General features: G+C 41.0%; 1 protein-coding gene across 1 annotated transcript in view; it reads right to left on the bottom strand.

Annotated features, from left to right (window-relative positions):
- UBE3C (ubiquitin protein ligase E3C) overlaps positions 1-24,403 on the bottom strand; it is a 118,998-nt gene that overhangs the window by 49,045 nt on the left and 45,550 nt on the right. Inside the window, exons 11-17 of the mRNA XM_025859133.2 lie at positions 18,498-18,584; positions 14,064-14,221; positions 13,675-13,907; positions 4,960-5,064; positions 2,870-2,957; positions 1,730-1,827; positions 489-621 (exon numbers count right to left, since the gene is read on the bottom strand). Coding sequence (XP_025714918.1) covers positions 489-621; positions 1,730-1,827; positions 2,870-2,957; positions 4,960-5,064; positions 13,675-13,907; positions 14,064-14,221; positions 18,498-18,584 — 902 coding nt within the window. The remainder of the gene's footprint in view (positions 1-488; positions 622-1,729; positions 1,828-2,869; positions 2,958-4,959; positions 5,065-13,674; positions 13,908-14,063; positions 14,222-18,497; positions 18,585-24,403) is intronic.

Genomic DNA, 24,403 nt, shown 5'->3' with positions numbered 1-24,403 from the left:
AAACAGGTCGCTGAGCTCTAAATGTGATCCAAATCACTGTTTGAGCGTGACTCGCTCTGGTCACTGATGCACATGTCTGTCTATAGAGGGGTCTGGACTGCAGTGGGGTTTCTTCTGCTATGTTAAATATGGCTTAGAGTTTAGAATATATACATAAATAGATTATCATAATACCATAATAAAGAATGTCGATGGCTGCCCATCAACATTTTCAGAATTAAAGGCTGTCAACTAAATTTTAGATGCAGACATTTGTGGGTGGAGTTTCTTGCCTTAAAAAAAAAATCAGTATTTGAAAGGCTCCTGTTGGGATAATTATTTGTCAATGTTATTTGATAATATACATCTACCAAATCTGACATAGTACATTCCAGTGTTAAAAAGTCATTACGGAACAAGATGACGGACACTAATGTTTTAAGATTACCTTTTTCTAAAATAATCCCTCGCCTCCCCTGCCACATGCAGACACACAGAATTACATATACCATTTTCTGGGGAAAGTTTGTCATAAGCATCTTCGTAAATATAATTTCTTCTTATTGTGACATTAATTCCATCCAGAAATGGACCATCTCCTTGAACTTCTTGCTTATCTGCATAAATCAACCTCTGAAAGATCTAACAAACAGGGGAAGTTGTCAGGTTATCTGAAGCAACAGACTTCTTGTTAGAAATAGAAGCAACAAAAGGAAAAACTGCTAAATAAATCTTAACTTTTCTATCTCCATAAATCCTGAAGCAAATTTTAAAAGCCAAGGTATCAGATGTGGACTTTATGCCTTCTCAGTAAATGTGTAATATTTATGTATTTGTAATATTGCCCCTTTCCTCCATTTTATAACAAAATCTGTAACAAATTTTAAAAATCCCATGCTGTAGTATATTTTCAGTATTTTCTTTTGCAAACCCTTTAGAAAATCCCAGGTGGTAAAGAGAAAAGAATAGCTTTGTAAAGCTGTATATTAATATTAGTAAGAATATCTCCCTAAACAATAAAATTCAAGTAATTTTTTTTGATGCTAAAAATCCAGTAGAGGGAGCTCAGGAACTATGTAATGTCATGTTACATCTGTGCCTGTGTGCCTATGTGTCTTAACGAAGAAACACCAATAGCTTTAAAAGAAACTCACTCTTTTGCTCATCCTATAAAGAAAGTGGGCAGGACTAAAATTACCCTCTCAAAGCCATTACTTAAGAATAGAGCCTAGTAGTTTTTAGAAATTTGCTAAGTTGGTGAATACAAACAAAACATTTTAAATCTCAAAACAGATAAATGTAAACAAAGTTTTGTATGCTCGTCAAAAGTCACCAGGCAGGAATTTAAGATACCTGCCATCACTCTTTTATAAAGTAGTATTTGCAATAAATAACTTCAACGTAATGTACAGAAGTGTATCTTTTAAAAAAAATTTGCATTTTCAAAAACAATGCAAAATTTACTAGACAAAAAGACCTTCTACTCCCACTGTAAGAAGACAATGGTGTGACAGGCATTTAAACTACAGTTACAACTACAGGAAAAAAATCTTTCAAGTCTATACAGAGGTATTTGGTTGGACTATGCTTTTATAAATCACTGTCAACTGTTACAGTCTAGTGAGAAAAATAACAATTATATAACCAGCTAGGCACTAAGCAACTTCAGAGCTTTTTGCGTTGGTGTTAATTCTTTCACACTGAAATGATGCAGTACACAGTCAATTTCTAAAGACACCAAAGTGCACACCTTGACTCGCTCCTCGAATGGAACCACGAAGGGCAGCTCTGTCAGGATGGCCAGCTGTCTCTCCTCAGAAACAGACAGAGGCGGGGACTCCAAACCCACTGCAACACAGGGGAACACCTTCGTCAGGTTCTGCGCACATATGACCTCACTTCACCGCACTTTGCAGACATGGTGTTTACTAACTGAAGGTCTGTGGTGACCCCGCATCCAGCATGTCCCAACAGCACTTGCTCACTTTCTGTTTCTGGTAATTCTTTCAATATTTCAAACTTTTTCATACTTATATTTGTTATGGTGATTTGTGATCAGTGATTACCAGCCACTGAAAACTCAGACGATGGTCAGCATCTTAGCTGAAAGTATGTTTAATGAAGGTATGTATGTATGCAATGCTACTGCATGCTTAACTTTTTTTTTTTTTTTTTTTAAGTAGGCTCCACGCCCAGCACAGAGCCCAGTGTAGGGCCTGAACACGCAACCTGAGATCAAGACCGGAGCCGAGTTAAAGAGTCAGACGCTTAACCGACTGAGCCGCCCAGGTGCCCCCGCACACTAACTTTCACATGCACTAGAAAACCAAAAAACTTCGTTTTACTCATTTTGGGACATTCACTTTATTGCGGTGGTCTGGAGCCAAACCTGCCATGTCTCAGAGGTATGCCTGGAGTTTTCCTTTCCAGACTCACAAGGCTACACACTATATGGTTCCATTTAAAAACATTCTGGAAAAGGCAAAGCTATCAGGACAAAAAACAAGTCAGTAGTTGCCAGGGGCTCTGGCTGGGGAGAGGGGCTACCTACAAAGGTGCATGAGATAATTTCTGGAGTGATGAATCTTTTCTATGTGGTTGATCACGGAGGCAGATGTTTATCAAAAATCACAGAACACTAGGGGCTCCTGGTGGCTCAGTGGGTTGAGCCTCCGACTCTTGATTTCGGCTCAGGTCATGATCTCAGGGTCGCGGGGATCATGCCCCGTGTTGGGCTTAAGAGTCTCTCTCCCTCTGCCCCTCCCCCACTAAAAAAAGTTAAAAAAAAATTTCAGAACAGTACATCAAAAAGAGTGGATTTCCCAGTATGTCAACAAGAGCCCACGACCCTGGGCTGAAGGAGAAATGTGCCAGGCCACAGAGAACTCACCGTCCAGGCTCGACTGCAGGGGGCCGATTCTCCCCATCCGCCGGAACCTCCACACGTGTCTGGAAGCCGGGACGTAGAGCTGGGTGACCTGTGAGGCCAGCAACTTGGCTTAGTACATGCTCGTGCCCTGGCACGAGCTCTCACTGGCCACAACATGTGGACCACGTGGACGCTGTGCATACGTTACACGTCAGCCAGGTCCTGCTCTTTGACCTCATGTCCCCTTCGTGCATTCTCTCCTTGCTTGGCTGCCCGTTTACACTTTCACACTGTAACCGTTTTCCCTAATACATCCCAAGGAAATCTTACTTGTTCTCTTTAATGCTGTATAATATCTGCATCTAGTAAACTGTCATAATATGACCATTTACAAATGAAAACACATCACACTTAAAGAATTAACAATTTCCTCTTATTACTAAATATTCAGTGTCTCTTAATTCTAAATACTTAGTTTGTCTGCATCAGTATCCCAGGAGGGCTGGGGTCCGTGGACATTCTGTTCAGCCCGAGGTTCTGCCTGCTCCCTCAGCCCTGGCTGTGGCCCCGGTCAGCTGTCTAGCAATGTTCCCGACCATTGGATTTTGCTAGCTGCGTCCCCTCGGTGTTCACATGGGCTTCTAGGCCCTCCATTTCCCTATAAATGTGCAATTACACCTAGAGGTGTCATCACATCCAACTTGGACTTTTGGCCAAAACACTTCACAGGCAGCATGTTCTCTCAAGAGGCACGTGTCTGGTTGCTGAGGTCGGCCCTGAGATCGAGAACTTCTGCCAAAACAGGAATCAATTATGCCACCAGATGCAGTTTGGCTCAGCTGCCATTTTTCCATAGCTGAGCCTTCTGGAGTCAAGCACCAGCACAGTGATCGACCCTCATCTGCGGGGGCCTCCAGCCCGGTCTCAGCAGGTCCCCGTGGGGTCTGCACCCCAGGGGCACTGCCTACTCATCACAGCCTGCAGACTGTGGGACCCTGGTTCATGCACTATTAGCTACTTCTACACCGAGAAGGCTCTCCCATCACCACTACTTGCTTAGCCTGAGCTACATAAAGTTCATAAAGGAAAGGCAGGCTCAGGGCATGACTCCTTTTTTCCAAGCCAGTCTCAAAATGAGGTGGTTCCTCTGCATCCCACAAGATGGCCAATCAAGTTCTTCTTTTTTGTATATTTACGAACTAGCAGATTTAAGTCTATTTGAGGTTCAGTTCACTGCACCTAGTCTGGAGGGTTGGAGCCGCCCATGGCTCCCGTGCCCTCCAGTGACAGAACGCCCCATCGTACCAAAGGCTGTTTCCTTTGGGTGGTAAGTGTTGTTCAGAGGCCCCCAGCCCCCGGGGTCTCGCTACAGGACGTCCAGCACTATAGGATGGGGCATGGTATCTCAGCCTAACCAGCGGGCACAGCTAGAAGCCACCCGCTTCAAGATCCGTGCGGACGCAGCATCTGAACATGGTGTCAAGATCTGTGCGGACGCAGCATCTGAACCTGGTGTAAAACACCACTGCTCTCCTTTCTTGAATGTCTCTTCGACACCCTCCACTCTCTGCCCCACCCAATCCCCAAGATTTTGAAATGAATACAATCATGCCTTTTTCTGACAAGAATGAAAATTCTGATTCGTCAGAAATTCACATAGTTCATGACCTTGTCAGTTAAATTTCTAAAAATATTTATACTATTGAATCTACTTTAGATTTAGATCTCAGTAATATTCAAATTTGTCTCTGTTCCTTTAGCAAATCAAGGTCATATTCCATCTCCTTTAAGTGCTAAATACACACTGATAATTATGACACCAATAAAAGCAAAATCTCTTGCAATCCCAACAAAGAACCACAAGGGTCCAATATAATTTGTAGTTAAAGGAGAAAATTAGGTTTAATAATAAACTCAGGATGTATGTTTAAGTCAATGATACCGTTATATATTCTATGACCTAAGAATTAATAAAAAAGCTTACTGTTAATATTTAGTTAAATAATAAGTAATAAATGAAACAATTTAAAAGAACTTATCCTTCTCCCCAGAAAAATAAAAGCTGAAAAAATATGTTTAACAAAACATATTAGAAAGATTTTTCAGTAAACCTTATCTGCTTTAATATCTTCTTGTTCGGACAGCCAGTGGTTTGAAGGACAGAAATTTCTCCTTGTGTCTCTGGCCTTCAGCATTTTCACTAGATTGGTGATCACCTGCGGAGGAAGCACAGGGCTAAGTCACGGAACAAGCTCAGGAACGACCCCGGCACAAAGGTAGCAACGGCACCAGCCAGCAGAGGATGGGGCGTGCTCCCCGCCACAGGCCTGAGGGCGCAGGGGCCTGGCCGCAAGGCCCGCCCTAGGCCACCGCAGATCAGGCCACAGAGAAGTACCTCATCCTGTGGTCACAAGAATGAATTTCAAGTACAAAGCAGTTAGTTACGTGCCAACGAAGGGAGGAAAATTATCAGGAAGATGTTAAAGGCAGACTACAAAGAAGGTAGTAATGAAGTTTTCAAACACAAATTTGGCAATGTATTAGCTCATGTGGGCTATAATGCAGGAAATCTCCAAGTATACAGCAATTTTGTAAAAATTTTTCCTACAGTAATAGCATTTCATATTTTCCTGAAAAGACACTCTATCAGAGTACTCAGGGGAAAAAAGTGTCCTGGATGGATCTCTGACATCTGTCAAAAAAAGAAAAACAATTCTAGTATTTTCCTTATGTAAGTTTCTGGAGCCAGGCCTACTCTCACCTTAATTCTACACAAACTCAGTCTAACTTCTTTCATAAAGCTTCCCCACACCAGCGCATCTGAACCGTTTCATTACTCCTTTTGCAATGAGCATTAGTCCTTCCCTGGCTATGCAGGAAACTCCCGATGAAGAAACTCCCGACTAAACTACCTGGAAACCCAGCAGGTATCTGATGATTGACTTAGGATCAGTAATTAATTGTAAATTTAAAAATACATGATTAAAGAGAACTGATGGCACTGCCTATTTAAAAAAGACCCGTTGATGGGACACCTGGGTGGCTCAGTCCTTTGAGCGTCCAACCTTGGATTTTGGCTCAGGTCATGATCTCAGGGTCGTGGAACTGAGCCCCACGGTGGCCTCTGCATTCAGCGTGGAGTCCGCTTGAGATTTTCTCTCTCCCTCTGCCCCTCCCCCCACTCACGCACATGCTCGGTCTCTCAAAATAAATAAATAAAATCTTTAAAAAAGAAATTAAACAATAAAAAAGACCTGACGTTTTATATTAAATACAAACGTACTTCGTGATAAACCAACATAAAATTGTAAATCCAAAGTCTTAAACCTTTACAAACAGGATTTCATCACACAACTACTGTGTAGTTAAAGTAAGACTATGATGATGTTTTCTGAAAAAGTCAGCCAGGCCTCTACACACACTGCCTCTAATCAAGTAAAATATAATCTGGATAAGGAATTAGGATAAAATATAACTTGGGTAAGGAATAAAATTAGGATAATGCGATAAATTTCCACCAAATATACCCACAAGATAAACAAGATTGCATAATTTTAATTGTTAACAGAGATCTACCTTTAAAATTTCACAATTTGGCATCTATATACGATAGAAATACAAACGTTTATGACATGCAAATCCTGGTATTCAGGGATACCAAAAATTCTGTGTCCAACAAAAATGGGTGGGAAAAGGCCCTTGGTTGACACCTTAGACTCCTAGCATGTGGACACACCACTTGCATGAGATGCCCATGGACAGAGGAAAAAGTAATGCTCGCGCAGTCTGGCCACACAGACGAAACTACATCAGTACAAACGTCTCAGGATCTAGAATACAGCTTCCTGACTGATGGATATTTCTTACCAAGTGAACTGTAGAAAGTCTGTCCTAATACTACAGTAATATCCTTTTTGAATCAGCAGAAATGAGCTCAGGTTAGTTAACTCGCAGTTGGTTATCCTCAACTCTCGACACCCTGTTGTGCTTACTCAGGGGTTTATGGGTTTATGATTACTGATTTCAAATGCATCTGAGGTAGACTAAGAACAGCCTAGTTTGGGGTTCTATCTGGTTAACTTTATGGTCATAACAAAGTATGGTCACTGACCTAATGCACTTACATCTCCGCTACGTGTGTGATCCTGTCTGGAACGAGTCCAGGTCAGTGCACACAGAGCACACCAAATAAACATTTGCTCTTCCAACAGCAGAGACTGAAGCATGATCATCTTGTATGAAGAATATCACAGCCCATCTTTCCACTTTCATAACCAGCTGTTATCAGTATTTTAAATAAGTTCACACTGAACAGACACTGGGCTGAAATTCACACATAATACACAACTCTTAAAAAAGACATGCTTTCTTTTTTTTTTTTAAGATTTATTTATTTATTTGAGAGAGAGAATGAGAGAGAGAGAGAGCATTAGAGGGAAGAGGGTCAGAGGGAGAAGCCGACTCCCCGCTGAGCAGGGAGCCCGACGTGGGACTCGATCCCAGGACTCCAGGATCATGACCTGAGCCGAAGGCAGTCGCCTAACCAACTGAGCCACCCAGGCGCCCCAAAAGGCATGCTTTCTGACCAATATGTACACGTATTGATTTAATTGCACCCATTCACTTATGGGTTACACACAGAGTGTCCCACTGGATGTTGACATCCCGTGGACTGACTTTCCCCACCGCACAGTGGAGGACACTCAGCTTTGCTGAAGGTAAGAGACTTGCTCTGAGGCTTGCCAAGGGGTAGGGCCAGGGCTGCCTAACTCCAGAATAAAACCTTTTATCCGCCTCCTGGCAGTCATCTTTTTTCAACCTATGGTTATGAGGTCATTTATTTTCTACAGGTCACAAATATTAAACTATCTATGAAGCAATTAATGTCATAACTTGCTTTCTTCTTTTAAATTACTGTGAAATTAAAAATAAAAAGTTTTAATACAGGGCACCCCCTTTCTTACTTTCACATTTTAAGTATAAAAAAAGAAGTAATCACATATTACGTATAAATGTCCTGGTACCAGTGACCCTCTTTAAAAAAAAAAAAAAGGAGAGAGAGAAGGAGGGAGGAAAAAGTGGGAGGCACAAAGTGACAGGGGCCTCAGGAGGTGTGTCAAGGATGAGCTGTCCAGAGTCACTGTGAAAAAGCAGGTCTTACCAGACTTGACAGCAAGCCAACCTTGAAGATGAGTCCTGGACAGGATTACAAGAGAAAATAAAAGATACCTCACTAAATTTTAATTTCAAAAAAAAAATCAAATAATTTTTTAGTATAAATATACTGCAAATACTGCTTTTAAAAAAATGTATATCCAAACATTGGATGTATCCAAAATATATCCAAAATATTGCATAGGACATATTTTTATCTAAAAAAAGCATTTGTTATTTATCTGAAATTAAAATTTAACTGGGTGACACATTTTTATTTGCTAAACCTGGCAATACTAGCCCTGGACCAATTCCCAAAAAACTCTTTTAGAAATGTCAAATCCCATGTCTTAAATTCAACTAAAAACACTTTCCTCCTTCATTTAAACTAGTTCTCTTCTAAGTTTTAAAGAAAAATGCAAATTTTAAGAAACCGTGAAAATTTCCCAGAGTCCATGTGTTTGTTTGTTTTAAAGATTTATTTATTTGAGAGAGAGAGAGAGAGAGACAGCGAGAGAGGGAACACCAGCAGGGGAGCGGGAGAAGCAGGCTTCCCGCGGAGCAGAGAGCCCGATGCGGGGCTCGATCCCAGGACCCCGGGATCATGACCTGAGCCGAAGGCAGACGCCCAGCAACTGAGCCACCCAGGTGCCCCCTGTAGAGTCCATTTGTGATGTCAAAACATTTTTGATCACATCCCCTTTCTCTGCACCCATTTTCAGGATCACACACTCAACTTCTACACAAATACTTAGTACTGAGAAGGAAAATATATTGAGGTAACCGCTAAAATTACAGAAACTGACTGAAGATTGTAAAAGGTAAGGAAAACCGGGGTCACAATTTTGAACTGGATCAATAGATAGGCAGTGTTGAGATCTGAAGGCAGTCTTTCAGTCAATTTTATTAAATTTTCTGGCACAGATATGCCTACTAAAGAAGACTGTTCCAGAACTGAAGGAATTTTAGATTTAAACAAGACCTAAGTCATGGATAAGTCCAATTTTGCAAACTGAGATCCAAGGTTATAAATTATCTGCCCAAAGTAACCTCTTTGTGCAGTGAGGCCTATGGTTCTTCACCCCTCCCTGCATACTGAAATCTCCTATTGATGAAGCCCATGCAGAGGCACCAGCAACGGCGAATTTAATTCCATTCATTTGAGGTGAAACCAGTCAACTGTTTGTAACTGTTCCCCAGGAGATCCTGATATGTATGCAGTTACTCGAGAACTAGCATGTTAAGAAATATGAAGATAAAACAGTAAACAAGCAAACACTGGAATAATTAGGTGTACCTAGCTCAATATACAGTTTCAGCAGATTTCAATAGTTATAAATAGAACTTATTACATTTATTTGGTGTTTAACTCTAGTCGCCCACATCATGTTCTTCCACACTAGATCTAAACCTTAGACTATATACACGCTCAATAACTCAAAAAATTATTTAAGTAAACATTCAGAAACACATGCAACTGCTATACATCTTCTATTATTTACCATCTGAATTAAGACTAGGTGATATATGTAAACAGGCTCCCTGAACCCAACGTTAAAAAGATCAAGTAGGTGACTGCTTAGAAACGTAGAAACCGCTCATAAAAACCACCCTCGACAGCTGTCCCAGGTCAAGACGGCAAGTTAACAGGCACTGTTTTCACAGGACCCCCGTATGTTTCTGAGTGCACTGGCTACAACGATGACACGAAATCCTAGTGACTCGAGGAGATATGCTTACGCACCACATTTAGCTACATCATATACATAATCAGCATTGTATGTACATTAAACGGCTGAAGGCTACTGAGGGTAAAGTCTCACATTTCTGAATGGAGATTCTTGACATCCAGTTAAATTATTGTAACCCAAAAAAAGTACATATATAGTCCAAATTGTGAAAGGCAACTGCAAGACTAAATTACATTTAATATAAAATAATAATCTTTTTTTAAAATGCCTAGTTCTTCTTTTTTTTTTAAGATTTTACTTATTTATTTGACAGAGAGACACAGCGAGAGAGGGAACACAAGCAGGGGGAGCGGCAGAGGGAGAAGCAGGCTTCCCCCTGAGCTGGGAGCCTGATGAGGGGCTCGATCCCAGGACCCTGGGATCACAACCTGGGCCGAAGGCAGACGCTTAACAACTGAGCCACCCAGATGCCCCTAATAATCTCTTTTTATCTTAAATTGTATATGTAAAATCTGGTAAGTAAAATCAAACATCTTAGGTAATTCTTCAAGAAGTTCAATACAAAGTACAGAATATAGCACATAATCCATGGGTACTTAAGTGTGGTCAATGTACAATGTGGTAAATGTAAATCCTGTAGGAATTTTTTACACGTCTGAGTTCCTAATGAAGAATAGATGGATATGAAACACGAGAAACACCAATAAAGCACCAGCTCCAAAAGCACCACCTCGCAGACCAGAATGACTGTTCCCCTGGAGTGAATGAAAAGTTCTGAGTGACCTCAGCAGCTGTTTTTCCGTCTTATGTGCTCTAACGGTACCGATCTCGTTTGTCTCAATGTGATTCGCTGAATGTTTGTCTTTTTCACCACGTAAAAGTGCTGAGGGAGCAAGGGCTGCGCCAACACCGCTCACAATTCCCCAGCACGGGGTGGAATGAGCATTCCCTGGCGGGAGCGGCGCCTGAATCCACAGGGGCCATGAAGCGTCTGATGCAGGCTACCCATGTCAAAGGTGAACCAAGTCTTATAAAGCCCTTAGTTACTACTCGTGAAAGTTGGTGTATTTTTAAAAGACAACAGGATTCTCCAGAATGTTTAAAACACTACAAAATTATTTCTTAAAGTACCCATTTTATTTAGTAGTCAGAAACAAAAACCTTCAAAGATGGAAAAGGGCGTGAGGCAGCTCTACAAGAACAAGGGGTGTACTGTTTTGCTGAACACGGATACCTAATGGTGGCATGGGAGGGTTATGTTAGGGTGTGGTTGTTTTAATGTTCACTTTTTAAAAAATTCTTTCTGGAACTGAAAAATGAAATCAGCCACCGAGAAAGTGAACATCACTCAAACATAGACCTCTCTCTCCCCATACAGATGAGAACAGCCTGAAGAGTGTCCTTCCTGCTCCCCGATGCACCTTGTTACTTGCAGGTGGCTCCTATTTAGGCTGATAGCTGCACACAAAGGCATATCAAACAGGACTTCCTATCTCCTCATAGGGCTAAAGTAATTATAGCTATAAATTACACTTCAAGAGGAGTTTATAAATTTGATAAATGCATAAACTGTTTTAGCAGTGTCAATGCAGGGCTTAGCAACTGACCTCAATTCTTATACTGACAAAGAAAGATGACTCTATCCACTTAAAATTCTATGTTCTGTGACCAGCCAACAGAGCCTCTCACAGAAATTAGTTTGAAAGGACCATCATAAGACTGAAAAATGAAAATGGCTGGTGGTTGAAGAAGTCAGGTCTCATCATTTGCAATTCTGTCAAAATCAGTGGAAGGCAGGAAATCATTGGCAAAATGCTGTTACCTTCTTTGGTTGATTCTACCTTGAGTTCCTCAACACAAATGTGGCACTAAAATACACAAAAAATGCTAACATTCTATTTAGTACTTTTTGGAGGGGGAGGAAGAGCAGTAGCTGAGTTCAAGGGCCGGCTCTATCCCTGCCACCACCCCCAGCTGTGGGACCTCATCTTTAAAATGGAGTAATAACTGCACGTTCCTGGCAGAGTTACTGTGTTCAATGACTCAGTATATGTAAAGCTCTTACAATACTGTCTGGGACACAGGAACCACTGAGGGGGATTCTTTTTATCTTGTATTAAAGATAGTTTTTTCTTAAAAGAAAAACAGTAGTAGCTGAACCCTTCTCTACAACACAAAGACTATACCTTAATTCTTCATTATTTTTAGGGCTCAGCTTACCATCAGGTAGTATCAAAAAGTTTGTTTTTGTTTTTTTACCCCCCAAAAAACAGGAATCCTGTTCAAAAAATTGTCTTCAAACAATACTGTCCTAAACTCAGAAGGTCTTTGTAACAACTCAATTTCAAACCTAAAACAATCCCATACCTAAAAAGTGGATCTTCTCCTTAATTCCTAAAACCTTCAATCCTTAATCAAGTGGTAATGAGTCATTTTGAGGCGTAAGAAAACATCCACTACAAAACTTTCGTTTAATGCTAAAGTAAAATAAAATAGGGCCAGGGGAAAATACCGTCTATAGCATTATTAAATCCTGAGATTTCTAGGTCCTAAAGATAAGCCTGTCATATGAAAATTATGAAATTCTCAATAGGTGCTATAAAATAAGATTATCTGATACTGTACACAAAACCTGATATCCTACATAATGGAAAAGCTTTATTAACAAAGATCCCAGAGTTTAATTAAATACTTGAAGAAAAACACATATGCTACCACAATATACATATCCAGCCAAGTTTACCTAAGAATTATAAGTTTGAAATAGGTTAGGTAGATTATTTTTAACTTAAAAAGTTGCAAAACTGTCCATCTTTAAGAATGGATATATTAAGGGTTCAGCATGTGCCCTTTAAAGTTTACTTGGGAATATAGAGATAGGTAATTAAAATAAATTGTGCAAACATATATTACATCAATCTGCACAAATTATAAATTCAATGATGCATTAGTACTGTGTTCAGTGCAATCAAAACATTATCAGTTACTCTCACTGCTACTAATGCTCATGCTCATAAGTGAAATGTGTTGTAAAATCAGGCAGAATGGGCTGGACAGAGACTATCGTGCACTCGTCGGATGAATAAGCAGTCCTTAATTAGCCCATCAGGTTAAGTGCAAGCATTAATGGGCCTTTCCTAAAGTCTAGCTTGACATCTTTCTCCAAACATGGCCAAGAAGAAAGTTCCATTAGCAATATTAATACAAGCTTAGTTGATCATTTTCATTCAATTAACTTCTTTCAATTAAATAGATAGCTTGACAAAAGCAGTGATAAAAGACCTGAAGGGACAGCTGATGACTCGAACTGCACATTAGTGTGCGAGGGGTCGCGGGTATTAAACGGACTGTAAATCCAGCATTCAATTTGGAAAATGCACTTCTTCTGCTCTCACTCCTTTAATGAGCGATTTTAGCTGACTAGATATGTTTGCTGCAGAAATTTCATGGCAAGTCAAGCACCCTTTTTCTTTTCTTTTTTTCTACCCCACAGTTACAGTCTCAGCAGTGGTGACTTCCTGCCAGCGCTCCAGCCACAGTAACTCATAACTTCTCTTTCAGCATGGTTAGAAGTGAAGGTATTCTAAAATAATTTATATGCAACTTGCATTACATTAATGACCTTATCCCCCACCTTTGCTAATCAATTTCTGAAAAGATTAAAAAAATAAAATCTGTAAGAGATCGTTTAGTGAAAAATGAAAATATTTAAAAATTTGATTTATAATTCATTTTCTCAAAGTACTTAGAGCAACTTATAAAAGATGCATGTAACTAACAATGTAAAAACAAGGGTTTCAAAGAAGGCAAAAGTAAAATGAAAATGAACTTTTCTTCATTTAAAAAAATTCTGCAAATTAAAAATTATGCCTAAAACAAAGCTGTACTTCTATTCTTTTGAGTCAAGTCAGAACACATTTGTACATTATTTGACCTCAGTAAACACACGCATACACACACAAAAACCCATATACTCTATACCTTAAATAATTGAATCCATCGTTTCTGTTCCATCTGTATACATTGTTGCATTTCAGAATTAGTTGTAACTCCAATACTTTGAAATGCTGTAATATATTCTTCTCGAACTTCTGGTTTTGTTTCTGGATAAGCCAACTTGATGATCCCTAGGCAGGCGTCTCGAAGGCAGCGAGACAACATTATCAGCTCTTCTAGAGTAAAAGGCATCATTGATGATTGTCTTTGACCTACAACTGGAAAACATAATCCAATATTCTATCATACTTGGGTTTTGCTGTTGTTTTTTTTTTTTATTTCTTAATACAGTAAAAGACTTAAGAGGCTTAAAACTTCTCTATCATCTGTGAAAACAGATAGGCCATGAAGCCAGCAAAAAACAAAACTCTTACCTTCTATGGGATCTCCAAAGAATTCATTGTCATGTATGGAAATTAGCGAGTGACTGAACAGAGAGCTAAACAGGTAGAAGAGAGGGATGATCCGACTGGAGTCTTCCAAAGACATCGGAGAACCCCTAGAGATCACCTGGAGCAGCGGCACCATAGACCTTGAAATGACAGAAAAGAAATGATTTTAAGGTTAGTTTTGATTTGGGAATGAATTAAGACATGACATCAAACAAACATAATCAGGGAAAATAACATTCACATTAGCAATTAAACTACTTAAAGCGAAGGTAAAGTCCTTCTAACAATATGTGTTCATAAACAGCTCAAGTTAGAAAGCGGGACACCAAGCCAGCACTCTTTCCTAGTGTTCCTGCCACCACGATCATCTGGACGAAAGCAGTTACTGAGCGTGCGCCAGTGGTCCCCAGCCAGAGGGTTATGGTAAGTAATGCCCCTTTTATGTGGAAAGCCACCCCCTCGCCTCTCTCTACTTAACATATTTAACAAAGTATCATGCTGGTCTAACATGAACAATTTATCCAGCTACTTACATTTAGGAACATTCAAAACTGTTGAGTGTTGAACCTTGATAAAACATTCAGGAATAGTTTCCCCTCTTGTATACTGGGCCTTGTTTCTATGAGCCACATTTATTTACCAGCTCCTGTTACCACTCCCACTTTTACCAGGAGTCCTGAGACATCCTGGAATAGCTCTTAAAAGTAAGGCGATCTTTAGAGAGCCCTGTCGTCTCTCTCACGTGTTAAGAGCTGTGAGCTATTAAATTTACTTCTCCCACCTAGAATCTGTTCCCTTGGTTAAATGTGGTTCCTTGTCTTGTTGAACATTCAGTAACCAGAGGTTCACCTGTAAGCTCTTTCCAATCTATAAAGCCCCACGGTCCCCTACAGCATTTCCTATCCGTCCTGAGCTAGCAAATGTCGTGGGCAAGATCACTCTCTGATCTTCGAATCTTGAATGTCTATTTCTACAAAACCACAGATATAGATAAGATGCGCTATGACCAGGAGTAAGGACCCACAAATTATCAACTGGTTGCCCACCACTGCCAAAAGTTATGTGAGAGCAAGGCAGAAGTTAAGGCCAGGCAAATGTTCTCTCATCCCTAGTGTGGCTTTGGTGAACGGGCCTGAGCCACCTGGAGCTTTAGATCTCGATGGTGCCCACTTCAGGGGAGAGCACTGCCACCAACAGCACTGTGAGGTCAGGGACCCAGATGTGTAGCCTGAGCTCCGCTGTCATGCAGAAGAAACGTACTCTGACCATCTTTCTACGCATCCCGATTCTGAACGTGCCCTTACTGTCGCGTGCCGCCCCTGCACTTACACGAGCTGAGTGGAGCAATGGATGAAAGTGTTCTGTCCAAAATAAAAACGCAGTGAGGACATATAAAAAGGGACAAAGTACAACTGTCCTACCTCATGGCCAAAGCCGGGATGGCAGAAAAAGGCTCGTTACGTTAGGATAAAAGAGGCATGGGGGCTCCCTTTGAACTGGCAACTCTTGAGAGGGCAGGAACCCTCTTCCACCTCCTGAGTTATTCCCCACCAAGCCTAGTACCAGGCCAGTCACCCAATAAAATTGTGTTGACATACAGAAAAAGAACAGTTTAATGTCATGTTTCACTGATAGTAGTAAAAATGGTCTGTATCTCTTGGTTCCCTCGCAGAACTACACAAACAATAGAGGAGAGTGATGAGCAAATGCTATTCAGGGGGACACGGTCCAGGTCGAGTTAGAGAAGAGCGGCAAGCCAGCCTCCTGCTGTCACCCATTGCCAGCCCTGGCACTCCACCATCACCAGCAGTTAGGCCCATACATGTCAGTGTTCAACACTCTCACTCTGGGGTTCCCTAAGACACGATGAGGCAATTACTCAGCCTTAGTTTATTGTTTCTCTTTAACCCCCATAAGGTAAAGAAAAGGAATGAATCATTTTCATTTAAATGACAGAAAATGTCATTTAAATGACAGGAGGGTCAGATGTGTGCCTGTGGTCTCCTCCAGGAGAGACATAAAGGAAGCTTATGATTTTTGATTCTCTGCTGGCCACTCTTCCCGCCATAAACATGGACTCAAATATTCCTCGGAAAACAAGTCAATCTCAAAGACTTATGAGCAAATAAAAAGTCCATAATTTACTGTGATGGAAAAGACACTGCTTCAGAACTCGGAGAGTTGGCTGGTACGCGAGCATCCCTGAGACCACAGTAACTCCGTGCCTCTGGACACAGCCTCCGCAGGACGGCTCCCACGCTACGTTTGCGGCAACCACGTCCCTTTCCACGAGAGTTTCTCTCCTACAGAAATTGCTACTGAATGCTTTCTTGTTGAGAAAGAATTTTAAGAGTACCACTTAGACTACCGTAAGTACTACTTACTACTGGTGTCAATGTGACAAGAAATGGGCAATTCATAGTCAAAACAGTCTACACAGAGTTAAAGACAAGAAGGCCCCGTGCCAGCTCATGAGAAGCTTTGGTAACGGGATGTCCAACAGCAAAGACGAACCAGCAGTCCACGTGCTCCTGCATCTTCAGCTGCACCTCAATCACCCTGGAGCCTGGGAGGTCACCACCCCTGGGCTTCTAACCCACGCCACCAGCACGTCACAGGGGTCAATAAGGAAACGCACACTTTGTCATGCTCCTGTGATGACCTCTGTGCTCGCCCGAACGTACAAGTCCCAGTGTAAGTCTTGTTATGAAACTATTTCCTAATTAACTGAATGCCAGTTTCAGAAAAATCAGGCATTTCAATTTGAAATCTTATTCCAATAGTAAATTCAAGAAACTTACATTGTAGTAATACAATCCTAATATATATCCCATCATACATTTCTTGAGGGACTTTAATCAAATAAGTAAAGTGAGACCCAAATTCTCAAATTGTTTTTAAGAAATAATGAGTTTAAAAAATTCTGTATAACTTTACAAACTTATAAAGTAATACTGATAGTTTAATATAATTAACAATACCTCATTTTTCTTTCACACACCGTGACTCCATTTCCTTACCAAGAGACCAATGCCATAAACAAATAGGCAATCATCAGGGAGAGCCGTGGCAGGGTCTGAGTTGCTGAGCTGAAACACTCTGAGGCCAATGACAATTTCCTATATCCCAACGATCCCTGATCTTTTGCACTAAACAAACCTGTCATAGGCCAAGGCTGGCATAGTCATAAGGGGCTGAAAGGCACCAGAGAAACAAACAAAACATACACAAAACCTTACATTTTAATTTGAAAATGAAGGGGTGTAAAAGGATTTTTCTGGACGTTAAGGCATGTCCCCTCTGGCTCCCCCTGTTCATTTCCCCTTTGTAAGTGTCCACAGCCACTGTGGCATCAGTACTCACTTTGGAGGCGTGGACATTAAATGAGGAAAACCAAGCACGTCACTCAAAGTGATGCTACTCATAAACCGACATTCCCTTTTATTAGAAGAAGAGTTTGGGCAGATGACCCGAATACCCGCTCCTGCTGCAGAGGAGCGCCCGTGAGACAAAGCACCAGTGTGAGAGTCCTTTCTGCACACCACCGTCTGACATGCCACAGACCCAATCAGCGTGTGTTCACAGTCTGGACACCCCACCCTCACGCACCAGAAATTCCCTCAACCGCCTGTCAGGAAAGAAAGGTTTGAAGGGACGGAAGCGGGAGGGGGTGCGGGGAGAGGGGGAGACAGACAAAGACAGAAGGACACTCCCTTCCAAACTCTTGCCCTAAAACTTGCCCTAGAAGACACGGGGCGAGAGGTGTCTTTCCTTCATTGGACTGCAGGCCTCTGTGATCACTAATACAGTTAGTTGTATTTCAGAAGTTTAGTCTCTGGTTACTGGAGTCACACACTCATCTTTTCCTATTACAGCAGAGGGCAGTTAGCTTGGGCTCCTGAAAGAGGAGAATGCAACGAGGCACTAGGCTAGGTCAGCTCCCCACGAAGGATGTTTGAATATTAAATTTTCTGTTCAGTTCACAGTCAATTAAAATATGCATATTAAAGATTCCAGACTTCAAGTTACATAATGATTCATATAAGAAAAACCAAATTACATAAATAAAAAGTTTCAAAAACCAGTTTCTTCAACATTTAATATGTTTTAATGTCTACAGTGAGGTTAAATTTGCTTCAACTCTGTGTTTTCACTATCAGAAACATAGGAAAGTCATATGGTTTTTAAAAAATGAGGACATTACAAACAAATCTACTCTCAGATAAAGCCATACTCTTAATGTGTACAGATAAACTATAAAATTAGGCATTAATTTCTTTTTATGAAATTGAGACCATCTAGAATTTTTCTTACATAAAATAAGTAGTACTTTAAAATACCATCTTAGAATATTTTTAATTAGGTTGCCACTTTCCACGTACATAAGCTCAATTTGTAAGTCCATGTGATACATACCCTGTGATCATCCGTGTTGTCATAGAAGAGATGAGAAACCAAAGGTGTCTCAGAAACCTGGCATTAAAGGCTAAACTGTAGAGAAGCCTAAAAAGGGAATGGGGAAAAATAAGTGAGAATAAGCAGATATTCATTCAACATATTTCTTCAAAATTCAAGAAAGCTATAAACTGATGACAGTATATAATTCAGAAAATGTCTGTATGAAGCCCACAAATAGCATGCTTCCTGCACCAGGCTGCTTGCTGGGGGTGGGTGTGACTGGGAAACATTCCTGCACCGGGAGCTCTAGAAGGCATCAGGCCACGTGTGCTGTTCCAGAGCTCGGCAGTCCTGAGCTGGGGACGTGAGGTCCCTGTCACGAGAAAGAGACGGGCTGCTCTAAAGCACAAGGTGAGTTTGCTCACCCTCTGGGTACATGTTATATTAATATGCTATAATATTATATGGTACTAATATTACTAATCATACATCTAAAAATTTTTAAATACTAATTTTAAGTCACCATTCTTGAAACAAACACATAAAGATGTGTTTTTAAATGCTTAACTAGCATCTCAAATAGAATTCAGATCTAAAAGTACATTTTAAAGGTCTTTAAAAGCCCTCCTGTATAATACCAATTCGATTAAAAAGACTAAGAATCAGGGCGCCTGGGTGGCTCAGTCAGTTAAGCATCTGCCTTCGGCTCGGGTCACGATCCCAGGGTCCTGGGATCCAGCCCCGCATCGGGCTCCCTGCTCCGCGGGAAGCCTGCTTCTCCCTCTCCTACTCCCTCTGCTTGTGTTTCCTCTCCGGCTGTCTCTCTGTCAAATAAATAAAATCTTTAAAAAAAAAAAAGACTAAAAATCTTTGTGGATAAAGGGCAGAAGTTTAGGGGCACCTGGGTGGTGCAGTCGGCTGAGTTCCCAACTCTTGGTTTCGGCCTGGGTCATGATCTCAGGGTTGTGAGATTGGGCTCCATGCTCAGTATGAAGTCTGCTTGAGACTCTCTCTCTGCCCCTCCCCCCCCGCACTCTCCCTCTCTGTCTCAAATAAATAAATCTTAAAAAAAAAAGGCAGAAGTTTATTTAACTTTAAGTCTGTGTGGTATACTGCATTTTTGTAAAAGGATATACTTTCTCATCACAGTGTTATCAGAAAAAAAAACCCTGCATAAAACATTTTTAGAAGCGTACGAGTCAAGGGATGCCTGGGTGGCTCAGCCCATTAAGCGTCTGCCTTCGGCTCAGGTCATGATCTTAGGGTCCTGAGATCGAGTCCCATGTAAGGTTCCCTGCTCAGCGGGAAGCCTGCTTCTCCCTCTCCCTCTGCCTGCTGCTCCCATTGCTTGTGCTCTCTCTCCCCTTCTCTGTGTGTCAAATAAATAAAATCTTAAAAAAAAGTGTACGAGTCAAAAATTAAATTTCAAACTTATGAGACTACACCACAGTAAAAAAAGTTTAGGATAGTAGGAAAACTTGGCTTTGAGAAAGGAGTGTCACCTTACTCTAGAATCACCTTAGAAGAAACGAGAAAGCAGGAGAGCAGAAACAGGGGGTTTAGGTGAGCAGAACCAGAGGATATAAACATTGTCAGTGCAAGTAGAGGGTGTGTTAGGAATGATCCCAGAATGAAAACGTGCAGATAAAAATGCCGTGAGGACAGAATCCCATGTTTTAAATATCTGCAAATCATATACTTTCTGTGGGATGCTGGAGCTAATACTGAGTCGCTGATTTTCACGGTGGAAGAGCTCAGGGCCTGACTTCTACCCCCAAGGTGTAAAGCCAGCTTGTGGCGAGAACAAGCATAGGCTCCCGAGTCCCAGAGGGCTCTTCTGTCTCCTCAGTGGTGCAGCCACTGGCCCCTGGGAACTCCTGAGACCACTTCTACTTCTCTTAAGAAATGGCCATCAACAACAACCGGATGGTCTCACTAAAAACACTCTGCAGTGTGCATCCCCAGCTCTCCTTGCATGTAATTGTCATAGTTACTGTAACTCTTATAGTGAATGGAATATATGGTATTTGTAACAGACTACATTTTACACGGAATGTATTAATTTAAATGAACAGTTTAGATAGTGAGTCATTTATCAATACAAATCTCTCAAAACTGGTTAAGTATTTTCCTACATTCAATCCAAAATATCAGATATATTCTTCAGTACTGGCATTTTTTTTTAGAAGATTTTATTTATTTATTTGACAGAGAGAGACACAGCGAGAAAGGGAACACAAGCAGGGGGAGTGGGAGAGGGAGAAGCAGGCCTCCCCGCAGAGCAGGGAGCCTGATGTGGGGCTCGATCCCAGGACCCTGGGACCATGACCCGAGCTGAAGGCAGATGCTTAACTGAGCCAGCGAGGTGCCCCAGTATTGGCATTTTCTGAGTACACAACAGGGATTATGGAGGACTGGTTTTAAAAAATCCAATCTCATTTTAGGGCAGTGCATTCTGAGAAGTCCAAATGGCCATAAAAGCACAGTCATTTACAAACCAGCGAGAGCAGGAAAGAATGCGTGGAGTTGACTGGGAATCCTGAAACCTCGGCTACGAAGAGTCTCTTATGTCACTCCGTCCACCCGCTCTGCAATGCCACTGAGGCCACAAGCGATCTGTGTTCTCAGGATGTGGAAGGGCTGCAGCTCAGACATAATGATGATTCTAGGAGGGGGTTGGGTCTGTCACAAGTCGTGCTGGCACAAACTGGTAACAACACCACCCTCATTCTTAAGAAAGCTCAGCTGGGTGAGTCTCAAAAGTAGTTAGAGAAATGTAAACACCATGTTCTCCAACATGCTGAATCTCTGTCATTAATGTCTAAGCAAATTCCCACCTAAACTTTCCACTTCCCAAAACAAAAAGACTCCCCTGTTGTGCACCTGAGCTGTACTGGAAGACAGGACTATGAGCCCATCTCTGAATACTTAAAATGCTGGCGACACCCAACACGTAGAGAATGTTAAATCTGACTTTCCTGCCTTTATGGACCTTTATATACTATGAAGGATGTCCAAACAACCACAGGTAAAACACACATCCTAAGCCCCACTCCTGAAAAAACAAAAGAATTTAGAAGGTAGTATTTGCTTGCCTTATTTCTGTTCCATCAAGAAACTGAGTTCTTTTATTTTTATTTTTTAAAGATTTTATTTATTCATTTCAGACACAGAGATACGGAGAGAGAGAGAGAGCATGAGGAGGGGGAGAGGCGGAGGGAGAGGGACAAGCAGACTCCCCGCTGAGCCAGGAGCCCAATGTGGGGCTCGATCCCAGGACCCTGGGCTCATGGCCTGAGTCAAAGGCAGATGCTTAACCATCTGAGTCACCCAGGCGCCCCAAGAAACTGAGTTCTTTTTAAAAAAATGAATTATCTAGTATAGTTTTACTGACAGCAATAAGATTTCTTAAAATTATGTTATATATAAATAGTAAAAGCACCTAAGAAATCTGAGAAATTACATTTTTTTAAAGATTTTATTTATTTATTTGACAGAAAGAAATAGCGAGAGCAGGAACACAAGCAGGGGGAGTGGGAGAGGGAGAAGCAGGCTTCCCGTGGAGCAGGGAGCCTGACGCGGGGCTCGATCCCAGGACCCTGGGATCATGACCTGAGCCGAAGGCAGATGCTTAACTGACTGAGCCACCCAGGAGCCCCCCCCACCTTTTTTAGAAATTACGTATTTTCAATGTATGTCTCCTTTGCTCTTTTTTTTCTTTTTAAAATTTTTTTGAAGATTTTTATTTATTTATTCGACAGAGAAAGAGGGAGATACAGTGAGAGGGGGAACACAAGCAGGGGAGTGGGAGAGGGAGAAGCAGGCTTCCCGCGGAGCAGGGAGCCCGATGTGGGGCTCGATCCCAGGACCTCGGGATCACGACGCTCTTTTTTCTTAAGAGCAACACAACAATACAGTCTAAGAGCATTAGCAACATTTCATCCATCTCCCCAGAAATAACCAAACTTAATGCCCAGAGATAAATCCCCTAGATACTATGTGGATACACGTAAGCAGAAATGGGTCCTTCCAGTATACTCTCTTATAACAGTTTTCTCCTTAAGATTATAATTACCATCTTTCCACAGAAATATATATGTATATATATTTCTGAAACACCATTTTCAGGGCTACATATTTCAAAAGTTGTATTTCAAGCTAACTTTGAAACAATTGTATTTCAATCCTTCAACAGGCAAAAGGAAAACAAATTATTAAACATTTTTATAAATTACTGAAGGTTATTTAGTTTGGAGCTTTATTGCTAAAAGGTAAAGAAGTAATCCGTTCTTTATGTATACTGGAATATATTAAGAATTACCCACTAAGGGGCGCCTGGGTGGCTCAGTTGGTTAAGCCACCGCCTTCGGCTCAGGTCATGATCCTGGAGTCCCGGGATCGAGTCCCGCATCGGGCTCCCTGCTCAGCAGGGAGTCTGCTTCTCCCTCTGACCCTCTCCCCTCTCATGTGCTCTCTCTCTCTCTCTCATTCTTTCTCTCAAATAAATAAATAAAATCTTTAAAAAAAAAAAAAAAGAATTACCCACTAAGTTTTATTTAGCTGAGATAACCCTATGAGTTACTTAGTAAAGGGCGACCTTTCCAACCCGAGTCATAAATTCGGGTCAGCTGTCCGCAGGGACTCTTTAAGTCATTAGAGAGAACAGAGTGGAGGGTACAGCGCACATGCAGGAAGGAGAGGTGTTCTCAGACACCGGAAGGTGTCCCAGGTAAAAGAAACAGGACTAGTTTGGTCCTGTTTACCACAAAGACCATGCCTCTCTTGTAGCACACAAGCAGAGACCTAGTACTCTGTTTTCCTGCTGAAAGTATCACTTGTTTGACAAAAGCAATATTAAAACACACATATAACATTTCACCTCTGAGATAAGATTAAAAATACATTCTAAATTTCCTTTATCATTACAAAAATTTTAAGACATTTCAGTTTCAGGCAACTTGCCAAAGAATTTCTCTTCACAGACCACTGAAAACTACAAAGAGAAGCCCCAGACACAGCTCTGTTCAGTCAACGTTCCAGTGCTCAAAGCACAACCAGGTCACACAGACGGTGCCCTTTCTCCTGACAACTGCTTTTATTTAAGAGTGAACAGACTTGAAAACGGAACTTTCCCTCATACTACAGTTTCACTAAAATGAATCATTATGTTGGATGCTTTCCTTACTATTTCTTAATACTACTCTTAAAAAGTACATGTAAGAAGATCAATACAGGCTGCATGCGTGCTTTTTCCAAGTTGACTTGTGCTTCCTGTGAATCACTCATAAATGTTTAGAAAATTCTCAGCAAGTTTCAAAAATCACTTATTGCTAAGTCTGACCAAATCAAGACCACTTACTAATTTGATGGGTCTAACAATGATTATCAATTAGTTTATAATCTATATATGACTTCAAAATAGATTTAATAATAAAATCATTATATATTGAAATGCTTAAAAGCTCACAAATCTTACTTGGCCTCTATCATAGAATATTCTAACATGAATCAAAAGCAAATTAAATGTATCGATTATACTGAAAATATCATTGATAATAAAAGCAAGCATGAAATTACATGCAAAAAGTAAATTTCTCTATGTAAGTATCCAGGCTCAATAGTTTCAAAAGAAATTATAAAAATTTGTTTACAAAAACATAAGCAGTATAATCTGCAATAAAAAACAAAACACAAATTCCTATTTTTCCCCACTGAAGTCCTGTGCATACTCACACTATCTCAAATTATTACAGACACGAACTTGTGAACCAGAGCTAAAGAACGTCCATTACCACATGCACGTGACAGCGCCCAGAAAACAGGACAACAGCCATGTGCTTGCCGGCACAGGATTATCTAAACCACGATTCAAAACATAAAATACAATTAAGTTGGCTCATTCTATTAGGTTTTGTTGCAATAAA

The sequence above is a fragment of the Callorhinus ursinus genome, unplaced genomic scaffold, assembly GCF_003265705.2.
Source record: "Callorhinus ursinus isolate GAN/ISIS: 27379988/994484 unplaced genomic scaffold, GSC_fseal_2.0 scaffold99, whole genome shotgun sequence".
Classification (NCBI taxonomy): domain Eukaryota; kingdom Metazoa; phylum Chordata; class Mammalia; order Carnivora; family Otariidae; genus Callorhinus; species Callorhinus ursinus.
Note: the sequence above shows the minus strand (reverse complement) of the source record. Positions and strands in the feature narration are given on the sequence as shown.